Source organism: Hemiscyllium ocellatum, chromosome 39 (assembly GCF_020745735.1).
Source record: "Hemiscyllium ocellatum isolate sHemOce1 chromosome 39, sHemOce1.pat.X.cur, whole genome shotgun sequence".
Classification (NCBI taxonomy): Eukaryota; Metazoa; Chordata; class Chondrichthyes; order Orectolobiformes; family Hemiscylliidae; genus Hemiscyllium; species Hemiscyllium ocellatum.
In genome coordinates, this window is record NC_083439.1 from 30,577,271 (window position 1) to 30,596,922 (window position 19,652).

Genomic DNA, 19,652 nt, shown 5'->3' on the forward strand with positions numbered 1-19,652 from the left:
AAAAAGTAATAGGGATTTTCTCAGCTCACCTGTGTCTCCTACATTACAATCGTGACAATAAATCATTAACTGGAGAGCACTTCAGGACATTCTGAGGTTATGAAGGGTACTATATAAATGCAATGCTTCCTTTTCATTTGTTTCTGGATGCTCTCTGTAGCATTCATATCCTGTCCATAAAGAGGTTTTAAAATCCTCCCACAGTCCTGTTCACTCTCTAGCCCTATCTGTTAAATGTGGGGAGGTGGAGGAGTGGTAGACTCATTGGGTCAGTAATTCAGAACCAAGCCTAACATCCAGGGGACATAGATTCCAATCCAACCATGGTAGACATTGAAATTTACAACAACAAGAGGGTAGGAGAAAGCGAGGACTGCAGATGTTGGAGTACCAGAGTTGAAAACTGTGGTGCTGAAAAATACAGCAGGCCAGGCAGCATTTGAGGAGCAGGAGAATCGACATTTCAGGCATAAGCTCTTCTTCAGAAATGAGGCTAATGTGCCAAGCGGGCTGAGATAAAAGGTAGGGGGGAGGGAATATGGGGGAGGGGCACTGGGAATACGACAGGTGGAAGGAGGTGAGGGTGAGGGTGATAGGCCGGAGAGGAGGGGTGGGGCCAGAGAGGTCAGGAAGAAGATTGCAGGTCAAGAGGGTGGTGCTGAATCTGAGGATTGGGACTGAGATAAGGTGGGGGGAGGGGAAATAAGGAAGCTGGAGAAATCTACATTCATCCCGTGTGGTTGGAGGGTCCCTAGGCACTCTTCCTCCAGGCATCGTGTGGCCAGGGTCTGGCGATGGAGGAGGCCAAGGACCTGCATGTCCTTGGTGGAGTGGGAGGGGGAGTTAAAGTGTTCAGCCACGGGGTGGTTCGGTTGGTTGGTGCGGGTGTCCCAGAGGTGTTCCCTGAAACGTTCCGCAAGTAGGCGGCCTGTCTCCCCAATTAGAGGAGACCACACTGGGTGCAGCAGATACAGTAAATGATGTGTGTGGAGGTGCAGGTGAATTTGCGATGGATATAGAAGGATCCATTGGGGCCTTGGTGGGAGGTGAGGGGGGAGGTGTGGGTGCAAGTTTTGCACTTCTTGTGGTTGCAGGGGAAGGTGCCGGGGGTGGAGGTTGGGTTGGTGGGGGGGTGTGGACTTGACGAGGGAGTCGGGGAGGGAGTGGTCTCTCCTGAATGCTGATAGGGGTGGAGAGGGAAATATATCCCTGGTGGTGGGGTCCATTTGGAGGTGGCGGAAATGACGGTCTTTGAAAAAGGAGGCCATTTGAGTTGTTCAGTAGTGGAATTGGTCCTCCTGGGAGCAGATGCGGCAGAGGCGGAGGAATTGGGAACATGGGATGGTGTTTTTACAGGGGGCAGGGTGGGAGGAGGTGCAATCTAGGTAGCTGTGGGAGTCGGTTGGTTTATAGTAAAACAAGAGGGTATCCATTTCAATTGGTCTGCAAAGGAAATGAGAGAAACATTTTACACTCAGTGAGTAGTTGGGGTATGGACTCGGTGCCTGAAACCATGGTGGAGACAGGGTCAGTGAGGCATTCAAGAGAACGTTGGATAATTATCTCGATAAAAGTAGTTTGCAAGTGCTTTCGGGGGAAAGCAGGACATCTGCACCAGAATACAGGGCTCATTTAACAAGCTGGTGCATGCTCAGTGGGGCTGAATGGCCTCCTGTAACCAAAACATTTCCAAGATTTTGTGATTCCTTGAAATTTGAATTCAATAAAACTCTGGAATAAAAATCCATCACTGTCAATTGTCATAAAACCTACACGGCTCACTACTACTCTTTACTCTCAGCTTTATTTCTCTATTTTCTACTGAAAACTGAGAAGGTGTCACTGTACTATAATTGCTGCAAGATTTAACTTTTAACTTTGTTCTTTCTCTCTACATGGTTCTTAAGATTGTCTAACTAGGTACTTGTACATAAGATTGTGTGTGCTGACATTGTACACTTTTCACAGTACTCCTGTACTCTGTGACAATCAAACCAAAATCTAGATCTAGGGAAATAGATCTACTAGGAGAAAGTGAGGACTGCAGATCTGAACTGAAAATGTGTTGCTGGAAAAGTGCAGCAGGTCAGGCAGCATCCAAGGAGCAGGAGGATCGATGTTTCGGGCATGAGCCCTTCTTCAGGAATATAGATCTAGAAAATAGATCTACTACCTTTATCTGGTTTGGCACATTCATAACTCCACAGCCAGAGCAGTTTTCATGACTCTTACCATCCCATTGAGCAATAAAGCTGGCCTAGCCAGTGATGCCCATATCTCAAAATAAAGGTTTTTAAAATATTCAGCTACATATCAAAATACAGTAAGTGTTAATCCCGCTGATTAATTTGTATCAAATATACTCTCAAACACACATCATGATTCCTGTATCTCCCACCCCACTGTATCTTTAAGCAGAAGACAGGAAGGGTCTAACAATCCAGGGAACACTTCAGACACCAGGACATTATTGAAAAAGGTTCACAAGATCAGAAAGTCCTGGTTAAATTGTGACAATTGAGGGGCTATGACTTCGAGCTTGAATAATAGCTAATGTTGAATTCACATACCACTGGGAAGTAAAAACTCCATAGAAGGTTATGTTTTTCCAATCCTCTTTTCGAGTGGAGAGAACAAACATGTCCTGAATAACATTAAATGGGAAACCATCATCCGGAAGTGAGCAGGATAGCTGGGCTTTCAGGAAAGTTGTCCACCTTTTCTGAAGCACACGTTCTCCTCCTACATCACCCTGTGGAAACATTTCAGTCATTAATACTACCACCTGCCAGAATAAGCATCGTATAGTAGTTATTATCAGACATCACAACAGTGAAATCATCATAAAATAACCGTAACCCAAAGCATTAGAAACAATATCTTCAGCCATTTTGTACATCACAATCTTCAAAACTGTTTAAGAGTAACTGCAAATCTTTTTGCATGGGACATATGTGCACTCAATATTCAGGACCCACAACAAGATCATTTACCCCAGTAATGTACATGACTTTTTTTCATACTCATTCATGGGATGTGGGGGTGGCTGGCTGGATCAATATTTATTGTCCAAATCTAGGTACCCTTGATTGGATTAGATTCCCTACAGTGTGGAAACAGGCCCTTCGGCCCAACCAGTCCACACCGACCCTCCGAAGAGCAACCCACCCAGACCCATTTCCCCTCTGACTAATGCACTTAACTTGTGGGCAATTTAGCATGGCCAATTCACCTGACCTGCACATCTTTGGATTGTGGGAGGAAACCAGTGCACCCGGAGGAAACCCACACAGACACAGGGAGAATGTGCAAACTCCACACATACAGACACCCAAGGCTGGAATTGAACCTGGGACCCTAGTGGTGTGAAGTGGTTAACACCTAGTGGTGTTAACCACTGAGCCACCGTGCTACCTCAAAGTGTTACCGAGAAGTGTTATCGAGCTTTTTTTTGAACCGGTTCAGTCCACATGCTGGAGTTTGACCCACAGCACCTTTAAGGAGGGTATTCCAAGATTTGACCCCATAAAAGTAATGGAACTGTGATGTATTTCCAAGTCAAGATGGAGGAGAACCTGCAGGGGGTGATGTTCCCATGTACCTGCTCCCCATGTCTTTCCAGATGGAAGTGGTTGTGGGTTTGGAAGATGCTGCCCAAGGATCTATGCACCTTGTAGATAGTGCATACTGCTGCTATTGAGTGTTGGTCTTGGAGGGACTGGGTATTTGTGAATGTGGTGCCAATCAATGGGCTACTTTATTCTGTATAGTGTAAAGCTTCTTTAATGCTGTTGAAGCTGCACCCATCCAGGCAGGAGGAGTGTATTCCAGCACACTCTTGACTTCCTGATGAAGGCCTTATGCTCGAAGCATCTCCTGCTTCTCGGATATTGCCTGACTGACTGTGCTTTTCCAGCACCACAGTCTTCAACTCTGATCTCCAGCATCTGAAGTCCTCACTTGTGCCTTGTAGATTGTGGGCAGGCTTTAGGGAGTCAGGAGTTGAATTATTCACCTCAGTATTCCAAGCTGGGTTACTCCAGTAACATACATCGGGCCTAGTTTACTACAGTAATGTATACTGGCACCAGTTTACTCCAGGAAAAAGTGAGGACTGCAGATGCTGGAGATCAGAGCTGAAAATGTGTTGCTGGAAAAGCGCAGGTCAGGCAGCATCCAAAGAGCAGGAGAATCGACGTTTCGGGCATAAACCCTTCTTCAGGAATGAGGAAAGTGTGTCCAGCAGGCTAAGATAAAAGGTAGGAAGGAGGGACTTGGGAGAGGGGCGTTGGAAATGCGATAGGTGGAAGGAGGTCAAGGTGAGGGTGATAGGCCTGAGTGGGGGTGGGGGCGGAGAGGTCAGGAAGAAGATTGTAGGTTAGGAAGAGAGCAGGAGAATCAATGTTTCGGGCGTAAGCCCTTCTTCAGGAATGAGGAAAGTGTGTCTAGCAGGCTAAGATAACCTGCGATCTTCTTCCTGACCTCTCCGCCCCCACCCCACTCCGGCCTATCACCCTCACCTTGACCTCCTTCCACCTATCGCATCTCCAACACCCCTCCCCCAAGTCCCTCCTCCCTACCTTTTATCTTAGCCTGCTGGACACACTTTCCTCATTCCTGAAAAAGGGCTTATGCCCGAAACGTCGATTCTCCTGCTCTTTGGATGCTGCCTGGCCTGCTGCGCTTTTCCAGCGACACATTTTCAGCACCAGTTTACTCCGGTAATGTATTTTGGGACTAGTTTACTCTGGTAATGTACACTGAGACTGCATTACTCCAGTTGCTCCATGATACACACCACTTATTATTCCAGTAATTGAACTAAACTATTACAACGATTTAGTTGCACAATGAAACAAGAATGTAAGAAAAGGACATTTTTCTCATCAATTCAATTCCCATTTTACTCACTAACGTCAGACAAAATGATGGAGCCAAAAGTTCAGTGTTGTCTCCATCAGCAGCTCTGGAGAATTTAATGGCAGCAGCAGCAGCCTGTCAATGCCTGGGCTGTAATCATCACATCAATGCATGATAATGCCCTATGTTTAAGGGTGAGCTTTATAACACCACTATTATCAAATTCGATATTGTCGTTGGAAATGACATAGCTTATTGACATGAGGAGTAGCTGATAGGAGTAATTGGATTTGAATGGCTGATCTGACAAAAAAAAATGAAATCTTCAAGCTTTCTGCTTCCTGCTGAGCTTCATGCACAGCTCTAGAATTACGGGCACAGTGCATTTCTGGCACTTGGTTAACCATCGTATGGACTATTTAAAGACCATCAGAATTGAAAGAATCAAAGCTGATAGAAAAATGAGGCAATGTGATCAAGCCTTCATTTTCCAAATCGCTTATTGTCACAGAAACTGTTCAGTAAGTTTCAGCCTTCCTTACATTGATGTGAGTTGTTCAGAGATAAGGGTGGGATGGATTTTAACTGGGAGCTGTCGTTCAGCAGATTGGCTGATGGGATGCAGAGTGGGTGCAAAACAGGGGGCAGGCAAATTATTTGCTTAAAATTGTGAGGCTTGTATGATGCTCCTTAAAATTCTTTGACAAAATCTTCGATCATCTTACCCAAAATCACTTTGTACAGTTTGGCCTTTATGAAGACTCTTCGAATAGATTGTTTTTTTTTTAAAATTGCTTATAAATATAAGCTGTTGTCATGCCTCAGTTGAGTCACTGCCTCAGGGCAGATTTTAATGATTGCCACAGATTGGGAACCTTATTGCGGTCTAAATTATTAATGTACTTGCATCACCACGTCCACAAAGATGACTTCATTTCAAAACTGTACACTAGGACAGGAGCACTCCAGAAGGGGCATAATTTTAAAGGTAATTGGAGGAAGGTTTAGGGGAGATGTCAGAGGTAGGTTCTTTCCTCAGAGACTGGTAGATGCATAGAATGCACTGCTGGCAGTGGTAGTAGAGTGAGATACGTTAGGGACATTTAAGCGGCTCTTGGATAGGCACATGAAAGATAATACAATGAAGGGTATCCAGGTTAGTCTGAACTTAGAATAGGATAAAAGGCCAGCACAACATCGAGGGCCGAAGGGCCTGTACTTTTCTGTGTTCTATGTTCAGAGCTGTACACCAGGACTGGGACACTCCAGAATTGTACACCAGGACTGGGACACTCCAGATTGTACACCAGGACTGGGGACACTCCAGCAGTGTACACCAGGACTGGGGACACTCCAGAATTGTACACCAGGACTGGGGACACTGCAGCAGTGTACGCCAGGACTGGGGACACTCCAGCAGTGTACACCAGGACTGGGGACACTCCAGCAGTGTACACCAGGACTGGGGACACTCCAGCAGTGTACACCAGGACTGGGGACACTCCAGCAGTGTACACCAGGACTGGGGACACTCCAGAATTGTACACCAGGACTGGGGACACTCCAGAATTGTACACCAGGACTGGGGACACTCCAGAATTGTACACCAGGACTGGGGACACTCCAGAATTGTACACCAGGACTGGGACACTCCAGAATTGTACACCAGGACTGGGGACACTCCAGCAGTGTACACCAGGACTGGGGCACTTCAGAATTGTACACCAGGACTGGGGACACTCCAGAATTGTACACCAGGACTGGGGACACTCCAGCAGTGTAGACCAGCACTGGGGCACTCCAGAATTGTACACCAGGACTGGGGACACTCCAGCAGTGGACACCAGGACTGGGGACACTCCAGAATTGTACACCAGGACTGGGGACACTCCAGAATTGTACACCAGGACTGGGGACACTCCAGAATTGTACACCAGGACTGGGGACACTCCAGCAGTGTACACCAGGACTGGGGACACTCCAGCAGTGTACACCAGGACTGGGGACACTCCAGAATTGTACACCAGGACTGGGGACACTCCAGAATTGTACACCAGGACTGGGACACTCCAGAATTGTACACCAGGACTGGGGACACTCCAGAATTGTACACCAGGACTGGGGACACTCCAGCAGTGTACACCAGGACTGGGGACACTCCAGCAGTGTACACCAGGACTGGGACACTCCAGAATTGTACACCAGGACTGGGGACACTCCAGAATTGTACACCAGGACTGGGGACACTCCAGCAGTGTACAAAAGGACTGGGGCACTTCAGAATTGTACACCAGGACTGGGACACTCCAGAATTGTACACCAGGACTGGGGACACTCCAGCAGTGTACACCAGGACTGGGGACACTCCAGAATTGTACACCAGGACTGGGGACACTCCAGCAGTGTACACCAGGACTGGGGACACTCCAGCAGTGTACACCAGGACTGGGGACACTCCAGAATTGTACACCAGGACTGGGGACACTCCAGCAGTGTACACCAGGACTGGGGACACTCCAGCAGCGTACACCAGGACTGGGAACACTCCAGCAGTGTACACCAGGACTGGGGACACTCCAGCAGTGTACAAAAGGACTGGGGACACTCCAGAATTGTACACCAGGACTGGGACACTCCAGAATTGTACACCAGGACTGGGGACACTCCAGCAGTGTACACCAGGACTGGGGACACTCCAGAATTGTACACCAGGACTGGGGACACTCCAGAATTGTACACCAGGACTGGGGACACTCCAGCAGTGTACACCAGGACTGGGACACTCCAGAATTGTACACCAGGACTGGGGACACTCCAGAATTGTACACCAGGACTGGGGACACTCCAGCAGTGTACACCAGGACTGGGGACACTCCAGAATTGTACACCAGGACTGGGGACACTCCAGAATTGTACACCAGGACTGGGGACACTCCAGCAGTGTACACCAGGACTGGGGCACTTCAGAATTGTACACCAGGACTGGGGACACTCCAGCAGTGTACACCAGGACTGGGGACACTCCAGCAGCGTACACCAGGACTGGGAACACTCCAGCAGTGTACACCAGGACTGGGGACACTCCAGCAGTGTACACCAGGACTGGGGACACTCCAGAATTGTACACCAGGACTGGGACACTCCAGAATTGTACACCAGGACTGGGGACACTCCAGCAGTGTACACCAGGACTGGGGACACTCCAGAATTGTACACCAGGACTGGGGACACTCCAGAATTGTACACCAGGACTGGGGACACTCCAGCAGTGTACTAAAGGACTGGGGCACTTCAGAATTGTACACCAGGACTGGGACACTCCAGAATTGTACACCAGGACTGGGGACACTCCAGCAGTGTACACCAGGACTGGGGACACTCCAGAATTGTACACCAGGACTGGGGACACTCCAGAATTGTACACCAGGACTGGGGACGCTCCAGCAGTGTACACCAGGACTGGGGACACTCCAGAATTGTACACCAGGACTGGGGACACTCCAGAATTGTACACCAGGACTGGGGACACTCCAGCAGTGTACAAAAGGACTGGGGCACTTCAGAATTGTACACCAGGACTGGGGACACTCCAGCAGTGTACACCAGGACTGGGGACACTCCAGCAGCGTACACCAGGACTGGGAACACTCCAGCAGTGTACACCAGGACTGGGGACACTCCAGCAGTGTACAAAAGGACTGGGGACACTCCAGAATTGTACACCAGGACTGGGACACTCCAGAATTGTACACCAGGACTGGGGACACTCCAGCAGTGTACACCAGGACTGGGGACACTCCAGAATTGTACACCAGGACTGGGGACACTCCAGAATTGTACACCAGGACTGGGGACACTCCAGCAGTGTACACCAGGACTGGGACACTCCAGCAGTGTACACCAGGACTGGGGACACTCCAGAATTGTACACCAGGACTGGGGACACTCCAGCAGTGTACAAAAGGACTGGGGCACTTCAGAATTGTACACCAGGACTAGGGACACTCCAGCAGTGTACACCAGGACTGGGGACACTCCAGCAGTGTACACCAGGACTGGGGACACTCCAGCAGCGTACACCAGGACTGGGGACACTCCAGCAGCGTACACCAGGACTGGGGACACTCCAGCAGCGTACACCAGGACTGGGGACACTCCAGCAGTGTAGACCAGCACTGGGGACACTCCAGAATTGTACACCAGGACTGGGGACACTCCAGAATTGTACACCAGGACTGGGGACACTCCAGAATTGTACACCAGGACTGGGGACACTCCAGTAGTGTACACCAGGACTGGGGACACTCCAGTAGTGTACACCAGGACTGGGGACACTCCAGCAGCGTACACCAGGACTAGGGACACTCCAGCAGTGTACACCAGGACTGGGGACACTCCAGCAGTGTACACCAGGACTGGGGACACTCCAGCAGTGTACACCAGGACTCAGGCACTCCAGAATTGTACACCAGGACTCAGGCACTCCAGAATTGTAGACCAGGACTGGGACACTCCAGAATTGTACATCAGGATACTCCAGAAACACCCAGGAGGTTGGCCTTGTTCCAGGAGTGCATTCACCTTCCTGGATGGAAGATGCCTGCAACGGTCACAGTGAGATCCCCAGATTTTATTTGGGGAACAGGTTCTGGTTTGGTTCCTGACCATCTGGCTTTGGGAAGCTTCCAGTTTTTAGCTCGGGCATGTTAAAGTCTGAGTAGCTGGTTCTCGTTCGAGATTCACCACTGAGAAAGACTACCGAACATCTCGGCCAACTCTGACATATATATAAGTATCTTTCCTGGATGCGCTTTAGCAAGTTCCCCTGAGAACTGCACAACTCTATTAATTTTCTTTGCCATTCTCTTTACAACATTACAATTTATCATTTAAACCAATGGGGATAAAAAGGTAGGGCTTCCTTGTTAACATAAAGCATACGCTAGTATGGAGTGATAACAAAAATAAATGGTTTGTGTTTGTGATGGCTGCTGAACCAGGAACTTTGAAAATACAACTCAGTTTCAGGGTAGATTCAGAGTCAGGTAAGCATGCGGGCAGGAGGATTAAAGTGACTAAAGAAATGATGCTCAGAAACACAGAGACTCATACACACAGACACAGACTGAGACTCTCTCACACACACACATACACACACACACACACACACAGACTCGCTCACACAGAAATACCCACACATAGACACACAAATACGCAGAGACTTCTCTCATACACAGACACAGACACAGATACACAGAAACTCTCTCACACTCACACAGAAACTCACACATACACCGACACACATATGCAGAGACTCACATACAAGTCCGATGTACATACAAAGAAACTCTCACACACACACAGAAACTCACACACACACAGACACACATACGCCGACACACATATGCAGACTCACACACAAGACAGACACACATACAGAGACTCTCTCACACACTCACAGAACCTCTCACACATATACAGAGACTTGCACACAAACACAGAAACTCAGACACACACACACAAACAAGGCACACATACGGAGACTTCTCTCACACATAGACAGACACAGATACACATACTCTCTCACACACACACACAGAAACTCACAAACACGCACAGACACACATACACAGAGACTCACACACAGACACATATACGCAGAGACTCACATACACGTGCAGGGACACGCATTCAGGCACATACACAATCATTGAATCGGTTGAGGGGTATGTGGTTTACAAAATGTATTACAAAGCCTTGATTCCTCATCTACCCCTGATTCCTGTGCCTAACAAGAACTTATCCAACTCTGTCTTAAAATAACCAATGATTCCCCTTCTGAGACAGTTCGAAAGACACACTATCCTTGGTGAGTTGGGCAAGTTAGTACAGATCAGACTTTAACCTCAGACTCAACTTCAGCCTACCTATTTCTGGGAGTTAAGGTTCAGCTGGTTAATAGTCATCTCCCTGATCTGTTGACTGTTTCCCAGCATAGAATTCACCATTCTGAGTAACCAGTATCACCAAGCCAGTACGAACAATGAAACAGCCTGTCCTCCCATGTTTTGGAGATGCTGGTTCTCCCAGTTCACTTGTGGCTACATACCATCACCAGTCTTAACTGCAGGCTACAGAAGGTGAAAGCAATAATCCTAATTACAGATTATTGTGTAGAGCTCAGATTGTACAAGGATCATACATCAAACAGGAATGATATTTGATGTATAATAGGATGGTGTGCAGCTAATACTTAGAAAGGATATTCTTCAAGAGATGACTTTTATGTTTTTGGTGATGACAACCAAGGATTAGTATCACTAGCATAATGCTGTCGACTCTCTCTATGAGGCACTGTGTGTTTGAAGATATTGCTGTCAGTTTAGCCTGACAGGCAAATTCAGCGCCTCAGGTACGGCTTGTATCATTGCTCTCCTACAAGTAAAATTGTACATAATATGTATTAAGCTCAAAAGGAACTAACATCCGAATGTCAACCTTACTTGTAATTCTAATCCCCATCAGTAAGTGATACCCTTCAATAGTGAGAGCCCACAGGCTGAATGTAATTGTCTTCTCTAAATACAATTGGACCTCAATGAGATTCTCTTTCAGTTCAAATGTATTAATTCAGGTTTTCAAAATCCCACAGTTCGAGTGTAAGAACTGTTGGGATTATTCAATGATATCTACAGACGTTTTGTACATTTTATTTAGAATTTCTCAGATTTGGACAAGCGAAATATTGCTCATCACCTGTAATAAATCAGCTGTAAAACGTTAGCCTTGTCAAGTGTATCAGATGTCCCACAATCTATGATACAATTATGGAACTGTACAACCCAGAAACAGACCCCTTGGTCCAAATCGTCCATGCCGACCAGATATCCTAAATTAATCAAGTCCCATTTGCCAGCATTTGACTCATATCCATCTAAACCCTTCCTATTCTTGTAGGAGAAAGTGAGGATTGCAGATGCTGGAGATCACAGTCAAGAGTGTGGTGCTGGAAAAGCACAGCAGGTCAGGCTTATGAAGGGCTTATGCCCAAAACATCAATTCTCCTCTCCCACAACCCTCTCCACCACACCCCTCTCCCCCACACCCCTCTCTCCCACACCCTTCTCCCCCATACCACTCTCCCCCACACCCCTCTTTCCCACAACCCGCTCCCCAACACCCCTTCTCCCACATCACTCTCCCCACACCTCTCTCCCCCACACCCCTTTCCCTCACACCCGTCTCTCACACATCACTCTCTCCACACCCGTCTCCCCCACATCCCTTTCTCACACACCCCTCTCTCCCACATCACTCTCCCCACACCCCTCTCCCCCACACCTCTCTCCCACATCACTCACCCCACAACCCTCTCCCCCACACCCCTCTCCCCCATACCCCCCTCTCACACACTCCTCTCTACCACACCCTCTCTCCCCACAACCCTCTCTCCCACAACCCTTTCCTCCACACCCTTCTCTCCCACACCCCTCTCCCCCACACCCCTCTCTTACACACCCTTCTTCCCCACACCCCTCTCCCCCATACCCCTCTCTTCCACACCCCTCTCCCCCATACCCCAACCTCCCACACCCCTCTCTCCCACAACCCTCTCCCCCACACCTCTCTCTCTCACATCACTCTCCCCACAACCCTCTCCCCCACAATCCTCTCCCCCACACCCCTCTCTCCCACATCACTCCCCACACCCCTCTCCCCCACACCCCTCTCTCACACCCCACTCCCCCACACCCCTCTCCCCCACACCCCTCTCCCCCACACCCCTCTCCCCCACACCCCTCTCCCCCACACCCCTCTCTCACATCACTCCCCACACCCCTCTCCCCCACACCCCTCTCTCACAACCCTCTCCCCCACACCCCTCTCCCCCACACCCCTCTCTCACACCAAGAGGCTGTGGACACCTTTACCGAGACTCCACAAACTTCATTTTTGTCAGGAGCCTTTCAATGTTGTCCCTGACGATATTCGTCTGCCACTTGCCACATCAATGAGTTCTGCCCGTTCCAATCAGCTGGGCCTCTCACCATGGGCAGCTGACAGATCCCATCACCCACCTCAAAACCACACTGCCTCCGTCCCAAGTTTAAGCTAAACCCAAGATTCAGTGAACAAATCTTTGGCCCATTCTTTGAGAATCAAAGGGATCAAGGGTTACGGGGAGGAAGTGAGAGAATGGGATTGAGAAACTTATCAGCCATGATCGAATGTTGCAGCAAACTCAGTGGGCTGAATGGCCTAATTTCTGGTCCTATGTCTTATGGTCTTCGTTGCCTCTGCATCAACCCTATTTCCCATGTTCATTCCTGACTCTGTTTTCGAAATGAGCTGAAAATGTGTTGCTGGAAAAGCACAGCAGGTCGCACAGCAGGTCAGGCAGCATCCGAGGAACAGGAGAATCGACGTTTCGGGCATAAGCCCTTCTTCAGGGATGGCTTCCTGAAGAAGGGCTTATGCCCGAAACGTCGATTCTCCTGTTCCTTGGATGATGCCTGACCTGCTGCGCTTTTCCATCAACACATTTTCAGCTCTGATCTCCAGCATCTGCAGTCCTCACTTTCTCCTCTGTTTTCAGAATCTAACGATTACTAATCAGAATGTTCTGAAGGGTCACTGGACTCAAAACGTTATTTTCTCTTCTGTCGAGTTTCTCCAGCAATTTCTGGTTTTGTGTGTTTCAGATCTCCAACATCCATTTTATTTGTTTATGGTGGATAATCTAGAATTGTCTCACTTAAAAGACTGGGACAATTGGATTTTTTTCCAGACTGACACCTCACAGTTTTTTTGTTGGGTAAAGGTATGAAGGGATACAAAGTTGAAGGTGGGTACACCCAGGAGAGCAACAGAGCAGCCAAGACTGAATGGACTGGTGAAGAGACTTAAGAAACAAAATGACCTCCTCTTGATCATATTTTCTCATGTGATTCATTAAGAAGTTAACTCTTCCAACAAGGAGTGACATTTCTCCATGGACGTTCCTGCAAACCGTTAGGTAATTATGCAGCCTACACTATTTGCCTGAGACATGCAAAGATTTCTAGTTTGGCCTCTCTGAGTTCTGCCGTGTGAGCATGTGTTGTGCAAATCCAAACATCTAGTTTTTATTGGCCAACTCCACAATCTTCACCAGTCAAGACAGATTTAAATTTTTGAAGAAATCACTGTTTCTATGTGAAATATTGAAAATGCATATAGTTTGCAACTCAAAGAGATTATCTGGTTAACTTGTACATGGGTTCAATTAATTTTAATATATTTTTTATATTAAAAATACATTATTCTCTCCCAAGGAAGTACATTACACTACTTCTATGTCACAAAGGGAGTGTTTTATTATAACCTAAGTCATGGCAGTAAAAAAATTATCTTTATTGATGGCAAACGAGGAGGCATCTCTTTCCAACTTGCATTTATACAGTACTTTACTCAGTTATCAGATAACTCAAGGCATTTTACATGCAATGAAATACGTTCACTGTGTAGTCACAGTGGTAATATATCAAATACAGCAACAAATTTCTGCATAGCAATATCCTACACACATAGTGGCTCAGGGACCCAGTTTTGATTCCAACCTCAGGCTACTGTCTACGTGGAGTTTGCACTGTTTCCCAATGTCTGTGTGAGTTTCTGAGGGCGATGCTGAAAAAGCACAGCAAGTGAGGCAGCATCCACGGAGCGGGGAAACTGATGTTTCGGGCAAGAGACCTCCTTCATCAGGAATGAGGCTGGGAGCTAACGGGGTGGTGAGATAAATGGGAGGGGGGTGGGGCTGTGGGGGGCGAGGTAACTGAGAGTGTGATAGGTGAATGGAGGTGAGGGTAATGGTGATAGGTCGGAGGGGAGGGTGGAGTGGATAGGTTGGAAGGAAAATGATAGGTAGGACAGGTCAGGAGATTGGTGTCGAGTTGGAAGGTTGGAACTGGAATAAGGTGGGTGGAGGGGAAATGAGAAAACTGCTGAAATCCACACTGATGCTGCGTGGTTGGAGGATCCCAAGCTGGCATTGGATGGTTAGGGAATGGCAATAGAGGAGGCCCAGGACCTGCATGTCCTTGGCAGAGTGAGACGGGTAGTTGAAGTGTTCGGCCATGAGGTGATGAGGTTGGTTGGTGCAGGTGTCCAGGAGGTGTTCTCTGAAGTGCTCTGTGAGTAGGCGTCCTGTCTCCCCAATGGAGACTACATCGGGAGCAAAGGATACAGTAAATGACGTGTGTGCAAGTGCAGGTGAAACTCTGATGGATGTGGAAGCTCCTTTGGGACCTTGGAAGGTGGGGGGGGGGGGGGGGGGGGGGGGGGGTGTGTGTGTGTGTGTGTGTGTGTGTGGGCGTAGACCTGACAAGAAAGTCGTGAAGGGAATAATCTTTATGGAAAATGGATGGGGAGGGGAGGGAAATATATCTCTGGCAGTGGGGTCCATTTGTAGGTGGTGGAAATGGCAGATGATGATGCGATATATCCAGATGTTGGTGGGGTGGAAGGTAAAGACCAGGGGGTTCTCACCTTGCTGCGGTTGAAGGGGCAGAACTGCGGGAAGTGGATGAGATGTGCTGGACTGCTCTGCATAAAAAAAAAATTGCCCCCTTTTTAAAATCTTAAAAATATGTCTCCTAGTCTTGAAATCCGCCACCCTCAGGAAAAAAAATCTCCCAACCTCTCCTTGTAACTCAAACCCTCCATTCCCGTAAACATCCTGGTAAATCTTTTCTGAACCCTTTCCTGCTCAATACTATCTTTCCTATAAGAGGGTGTTCAGAAATGGACACAGTACTTCAGAAGATGTCCCACCAACGTCCTGTACAACCTCAACATAATGTCAATTTTATTCAAATCTATTGCCCAGTGCTACTTGCTCAGAGTTTGAGACAATAGGTTAGCTTCATCACTACTTCAGAGGACAGTTAAAGGTCAACCGAACTGGTGTGGGACTGGAGTCACATGGCATGGGAATCAATAAAGGCTGGAAGTCTTCTTCACGAAAGGAGATTGGTGAACAAGCTTGGCTTTTATTGAGTCTTTGTGCATTTATTCAACAACTATTTTTGTTTTTAGGTTTCAAATTGTCAAACTGCAAAGGCAACATTCAAACTCAATTCTCAGGCTTATGAGATCAATTGCTATTATTCCCAGGGAAACTTCTTTTTCTGAATTGAAGTGAATTAGATCGAGATCCTGAAAAGGTGTCTTAGATTCTGAATTCCCAGAGGCTTTAATAAGAACGGAAAGTCTGTGTGTTTTCCACAAAATAAATTCACTTGGAAAGAATGAGCAGAAATGGGAGCCTCTCAGCTCTCCAGGCGTTTGTATTTACCGTACAGATTTGGGCTATCCGTGATACAATGGTGTTCTCAAAAAAGTCAAATTCTTTGCCAGTTTCGCTGAAGAAGAAGTAGACTTTTCCATCATCGCTGTCAGAATTCTTTGCAGACACTCCCTCCTGAATAAACTCCGAACCTACAAATGATGGATCTGTAAAACATGCCAAACAGTTAAAAATATGTCTATCCAGGAGTTCGATGTAAATCACGAGGATCCTTACCATGGAATCTTGCAAACAATGCTAAGTTTGACAAAGTGAATTCAATGGGGCTTTTGTATTTGAAGTGATTAGATGTTGCTTTAAATGCCGCCAGGCAAATGCTGTGTAGAATCAGAACGTTAATGGCCTGGCTTTTACCCCTTGGCAGGGTTTGCTGTTCCGCCCACTGAAATGATCATGGGGTGAAATGCCTCCATTAAATCCAGGCTGCTCAGAAGCAAGAATCTCATTAGCTCACAGCAAGCCTGGCACAACAGTCCATGATATGCAGGGGAATAAATGCACAGAATACATTCCTGTACTCCATAAAGCATCTTTCTGTCTGGACAATAACAAAGCAGTCAAAGGCAAGACATCACTTGCTATTAGTGTTTTATTTCATCCGCACCAGGGTCAGTAAAGCAACGATGAGAAAAGTCTAATTGGAAAGTTTGTTAAGCGCAACAATGTCAACAAAAGAGAAATGCCCCAAAACCCAGTGACCTGTGGTCAGGACCCACTGTCTTTTCAATCTAAGAGCATTTGGATCTTTGCCTCATGATTCAGCCTTGAGTTTGCTGAATTAAGTGACAGTTCCACTCTATCAAGATTGCCCTGGGTGGCTGCTGCCAAGTTATAGAGTCATTCTTACATAATCCTATTATTTTCATGTTCATCCACTATCAAAAGATCTCTCTTGCTTGTCCAGAGGGAGGTTGGTGTATTACAGCTCTATAAAGAGAATGCTGGTATCCACGGTATTTATTAATAACCAACCTGGAGGGCCATGCTTTACGGGTTAAGATAACATAGAATTACAGAGATTGGTTTTGTAGACACCCTTTACACTTATTTTAATGCATCAGATCCAGTAAATGCCTTATGAGGAGAGATTGAGGAAACAGTTTCTGTATTCTCTCATTTCAAAGTATGACAGAGAATTTTACAGCATGGAATTTTTACAGTATAGTTAGAGATATTCTCCTGGCTGGTAACTCTAGCACATAATCTCAGGATAAGGGGCTGGTCATTAGTGGCGGAGATGAAGAATTTCGTCACTCAGAGGATGGTGAATCTTTTGAATTCTCTACCAGAGAAAGCTGTGGAAGCTCAATCACTGAGTTTGTTCAAGACAGAAATAAAGGATGGTGTAGTGACTCAGTAGATAGCTCTGCTATCTCAAAGTGCCACAGTCCTGGGTTCAATTCCTGCTTTTGGTTACTGTTTAAGTGGAGTTTGCACATTCTCCCTGAGTCTGCGTGGATTCCTCCCATAGGTAGATTGGTCATGGGAAACGCAGGGTTATTGCCATCAGGTTGAGGGCTAGATGTGGATGTAATGCTCTTCAGAGGATCAGAGCAGACTCTATGGGCCTCTTCCTTTAGGGAAGTGGTTCTATGAACATATGTATAGAGACTTTTGAATTAAGGAACAGAGTGAGAAAATGACATTGAGATGATCTAGAATGAGCTAACTTTCAATCTTTAATTTGTGTTCACATGCTGAAACAAATCTTGTCTGAATATAGCCAACGTCAGCTATACTGAACGCTAAGTGTACTGTTTTGGGATTCAGTACCGGGACAGAAACAGTGATTTGGCACGATGGGGCAGGCGAGGGAGTAATATAGTGGTGATATTACTGGACTAGTAACGGCATCCTCAAACTAACATGGTAAATGGTGAATTTGACTTTAATTTACAAAAAATATCTAGAAATAAAACTCATCTGATAGCAACCCTGTAATCACTGGTTGTAAAAACCATGTGGTGTCCTCTCTTGTCCTTTAGGGATGGAAATCTGCTGTCCTTACCTGTTCCGCCTATTTGTGACTCTAGACCCAGAACAAATATGGTTGAATCTCAAATATCTGATTAAATGGCCTTGCAAGCCACTCAGTTCAATACAGATGGGCATCGATATCCCACAAAAAAAAGTTAAAAACTCTAGCCACGTGGAGGGAGGCAGAACTTTGGTTCCAGCTGCTTCTTACACTGTTTGCATGTGTTGACCCCTCTTTTGATCTTGTGGGCCATCATCTCTCCTGAACTCCACGTCTCCCTGTAATGATGGAGCTCGGGTCAGCAATCAACCCTGGGCTACCTTCACACACCAGCACTGCTGTCCTGGAACGTCCACTCTGATAAGGTGTAGTTAGCTATTTTAAAGAAATTCATCTTTACAATGCATATCTCATGCGTTTGTTGCCTGTTACTTACCTTGAAGCCAATTGAGAGAGTTCTCTGTTTTTAAGGGAGGTTTGTTACCCAGACTTCTTGAAATGATTGGCTCATTCCCTTGAAAATTGCTGACCGTTCCTGCATATAGCGCCCCATCTGGTAGAAGCAAAGACAAGCACAGATTAAAGGCATCAATAGAATTCTTCAGGAGTTAATAATATCAGATTCAAAAAGTTGAAACACAGTTAATCAAAGAATGCAAGAGAACTGTGGCTTCAATGCCTTTTTCTTTATTCTTCTACAGGATTTGAGTATTGATAGAACAGACAAAACTTATTGTCCATCCCTAATTGCCCTGGAAAGGTGACAGTGAGCTACGTTTTGAATGGCTGCAGTCCTTCTGGTATAGAAGTACCCACGGTGCTGTTAGGGTAGGAGCTCCAGAAGTTAAACCCAGCAACAGTGAAGGAAAGGCAATACGGTTCCAAGTGAAGATGATGTATAGCTCAGTGGGGAAATCTCAGGTGTTGGTGTTCCCATATATTATCCTCCCTTGTGTTTCTGCATGGTAGGGGTCATGGGTTTGGAAAGTAATGTTTAGGTTAGAGTAGATTCCCTACAGTGTGGAAACAGGCCCTTTGGCCCAATAAGTCCACACCGACCCTCCGAAGAGCAACCCACCCGTTCGCCTACATCTTACCCATGACTAATCCACCTAACACGATGGGCAATTTAGCATGGCCAACTGACCTGACCTGCACATTTTTGGAGTATGAGAGGAAACCGGAGCAACCCCACGCAGACACGGGGAGAACGTGCAAACTCCACACAGATGGTTGCCCGAGCCGGGAATCGAACCCAGGTCCCTGGTGCTGTGAGGCAGCGGTGCTAACCGCTGAGCCACTGTGACACCCAATCTGTTGGTGAGTTGCTGCCACTGTGGTGGAGAGTGACTATTTAACTTGTGGATCAGAGGGGTTGCTTTATCCTGGAATGTTTTGAGCTCCTTGAGCATTATTGGAGTTGCACACATGTCGGCAAGTGGAGGGGGAGTTCATCACATTCCTGGT

General features: G+C 46.9%; 1 protein-coding gene across 17 annotated transcripts in view; it reads right to left on the minus strand.

Moving 5' to 3' along the window:
• sema4ba (sema domain, immunoglobulin domain (Ig), transmembrane domain (TM) and short cytoplasmic domain, (semaphorin) 4Ba) overlaps positions 1–19,652 on the minus strand; it is a 476,044-nt gene that overhangs the window by 31,888 nt on the left and 424,504 nt on the right. For all 17 annotated transcript variants that reach the window (XM_060853315.1, XM_060853318.1, XM_060853319.1 and 14 more), the window contains 3 exons: positions 18,622–18,738; positions 16,196–16,353; positions 2,571–2,752 (listed from right to left, as the gene is read on the minus strand). In XM_060853315.1, the coding sequence (XP_060709298.1) occupies positions 2,571–2,752; positions 16,196–16,353; positions 18,622–18,738 (457 nt within the window). The remainder of the gene's footprint in view (positions 1–2,570; positions 2,753–16,195; positions 16,354–18,621; positions 18,739–19,652) is intronic.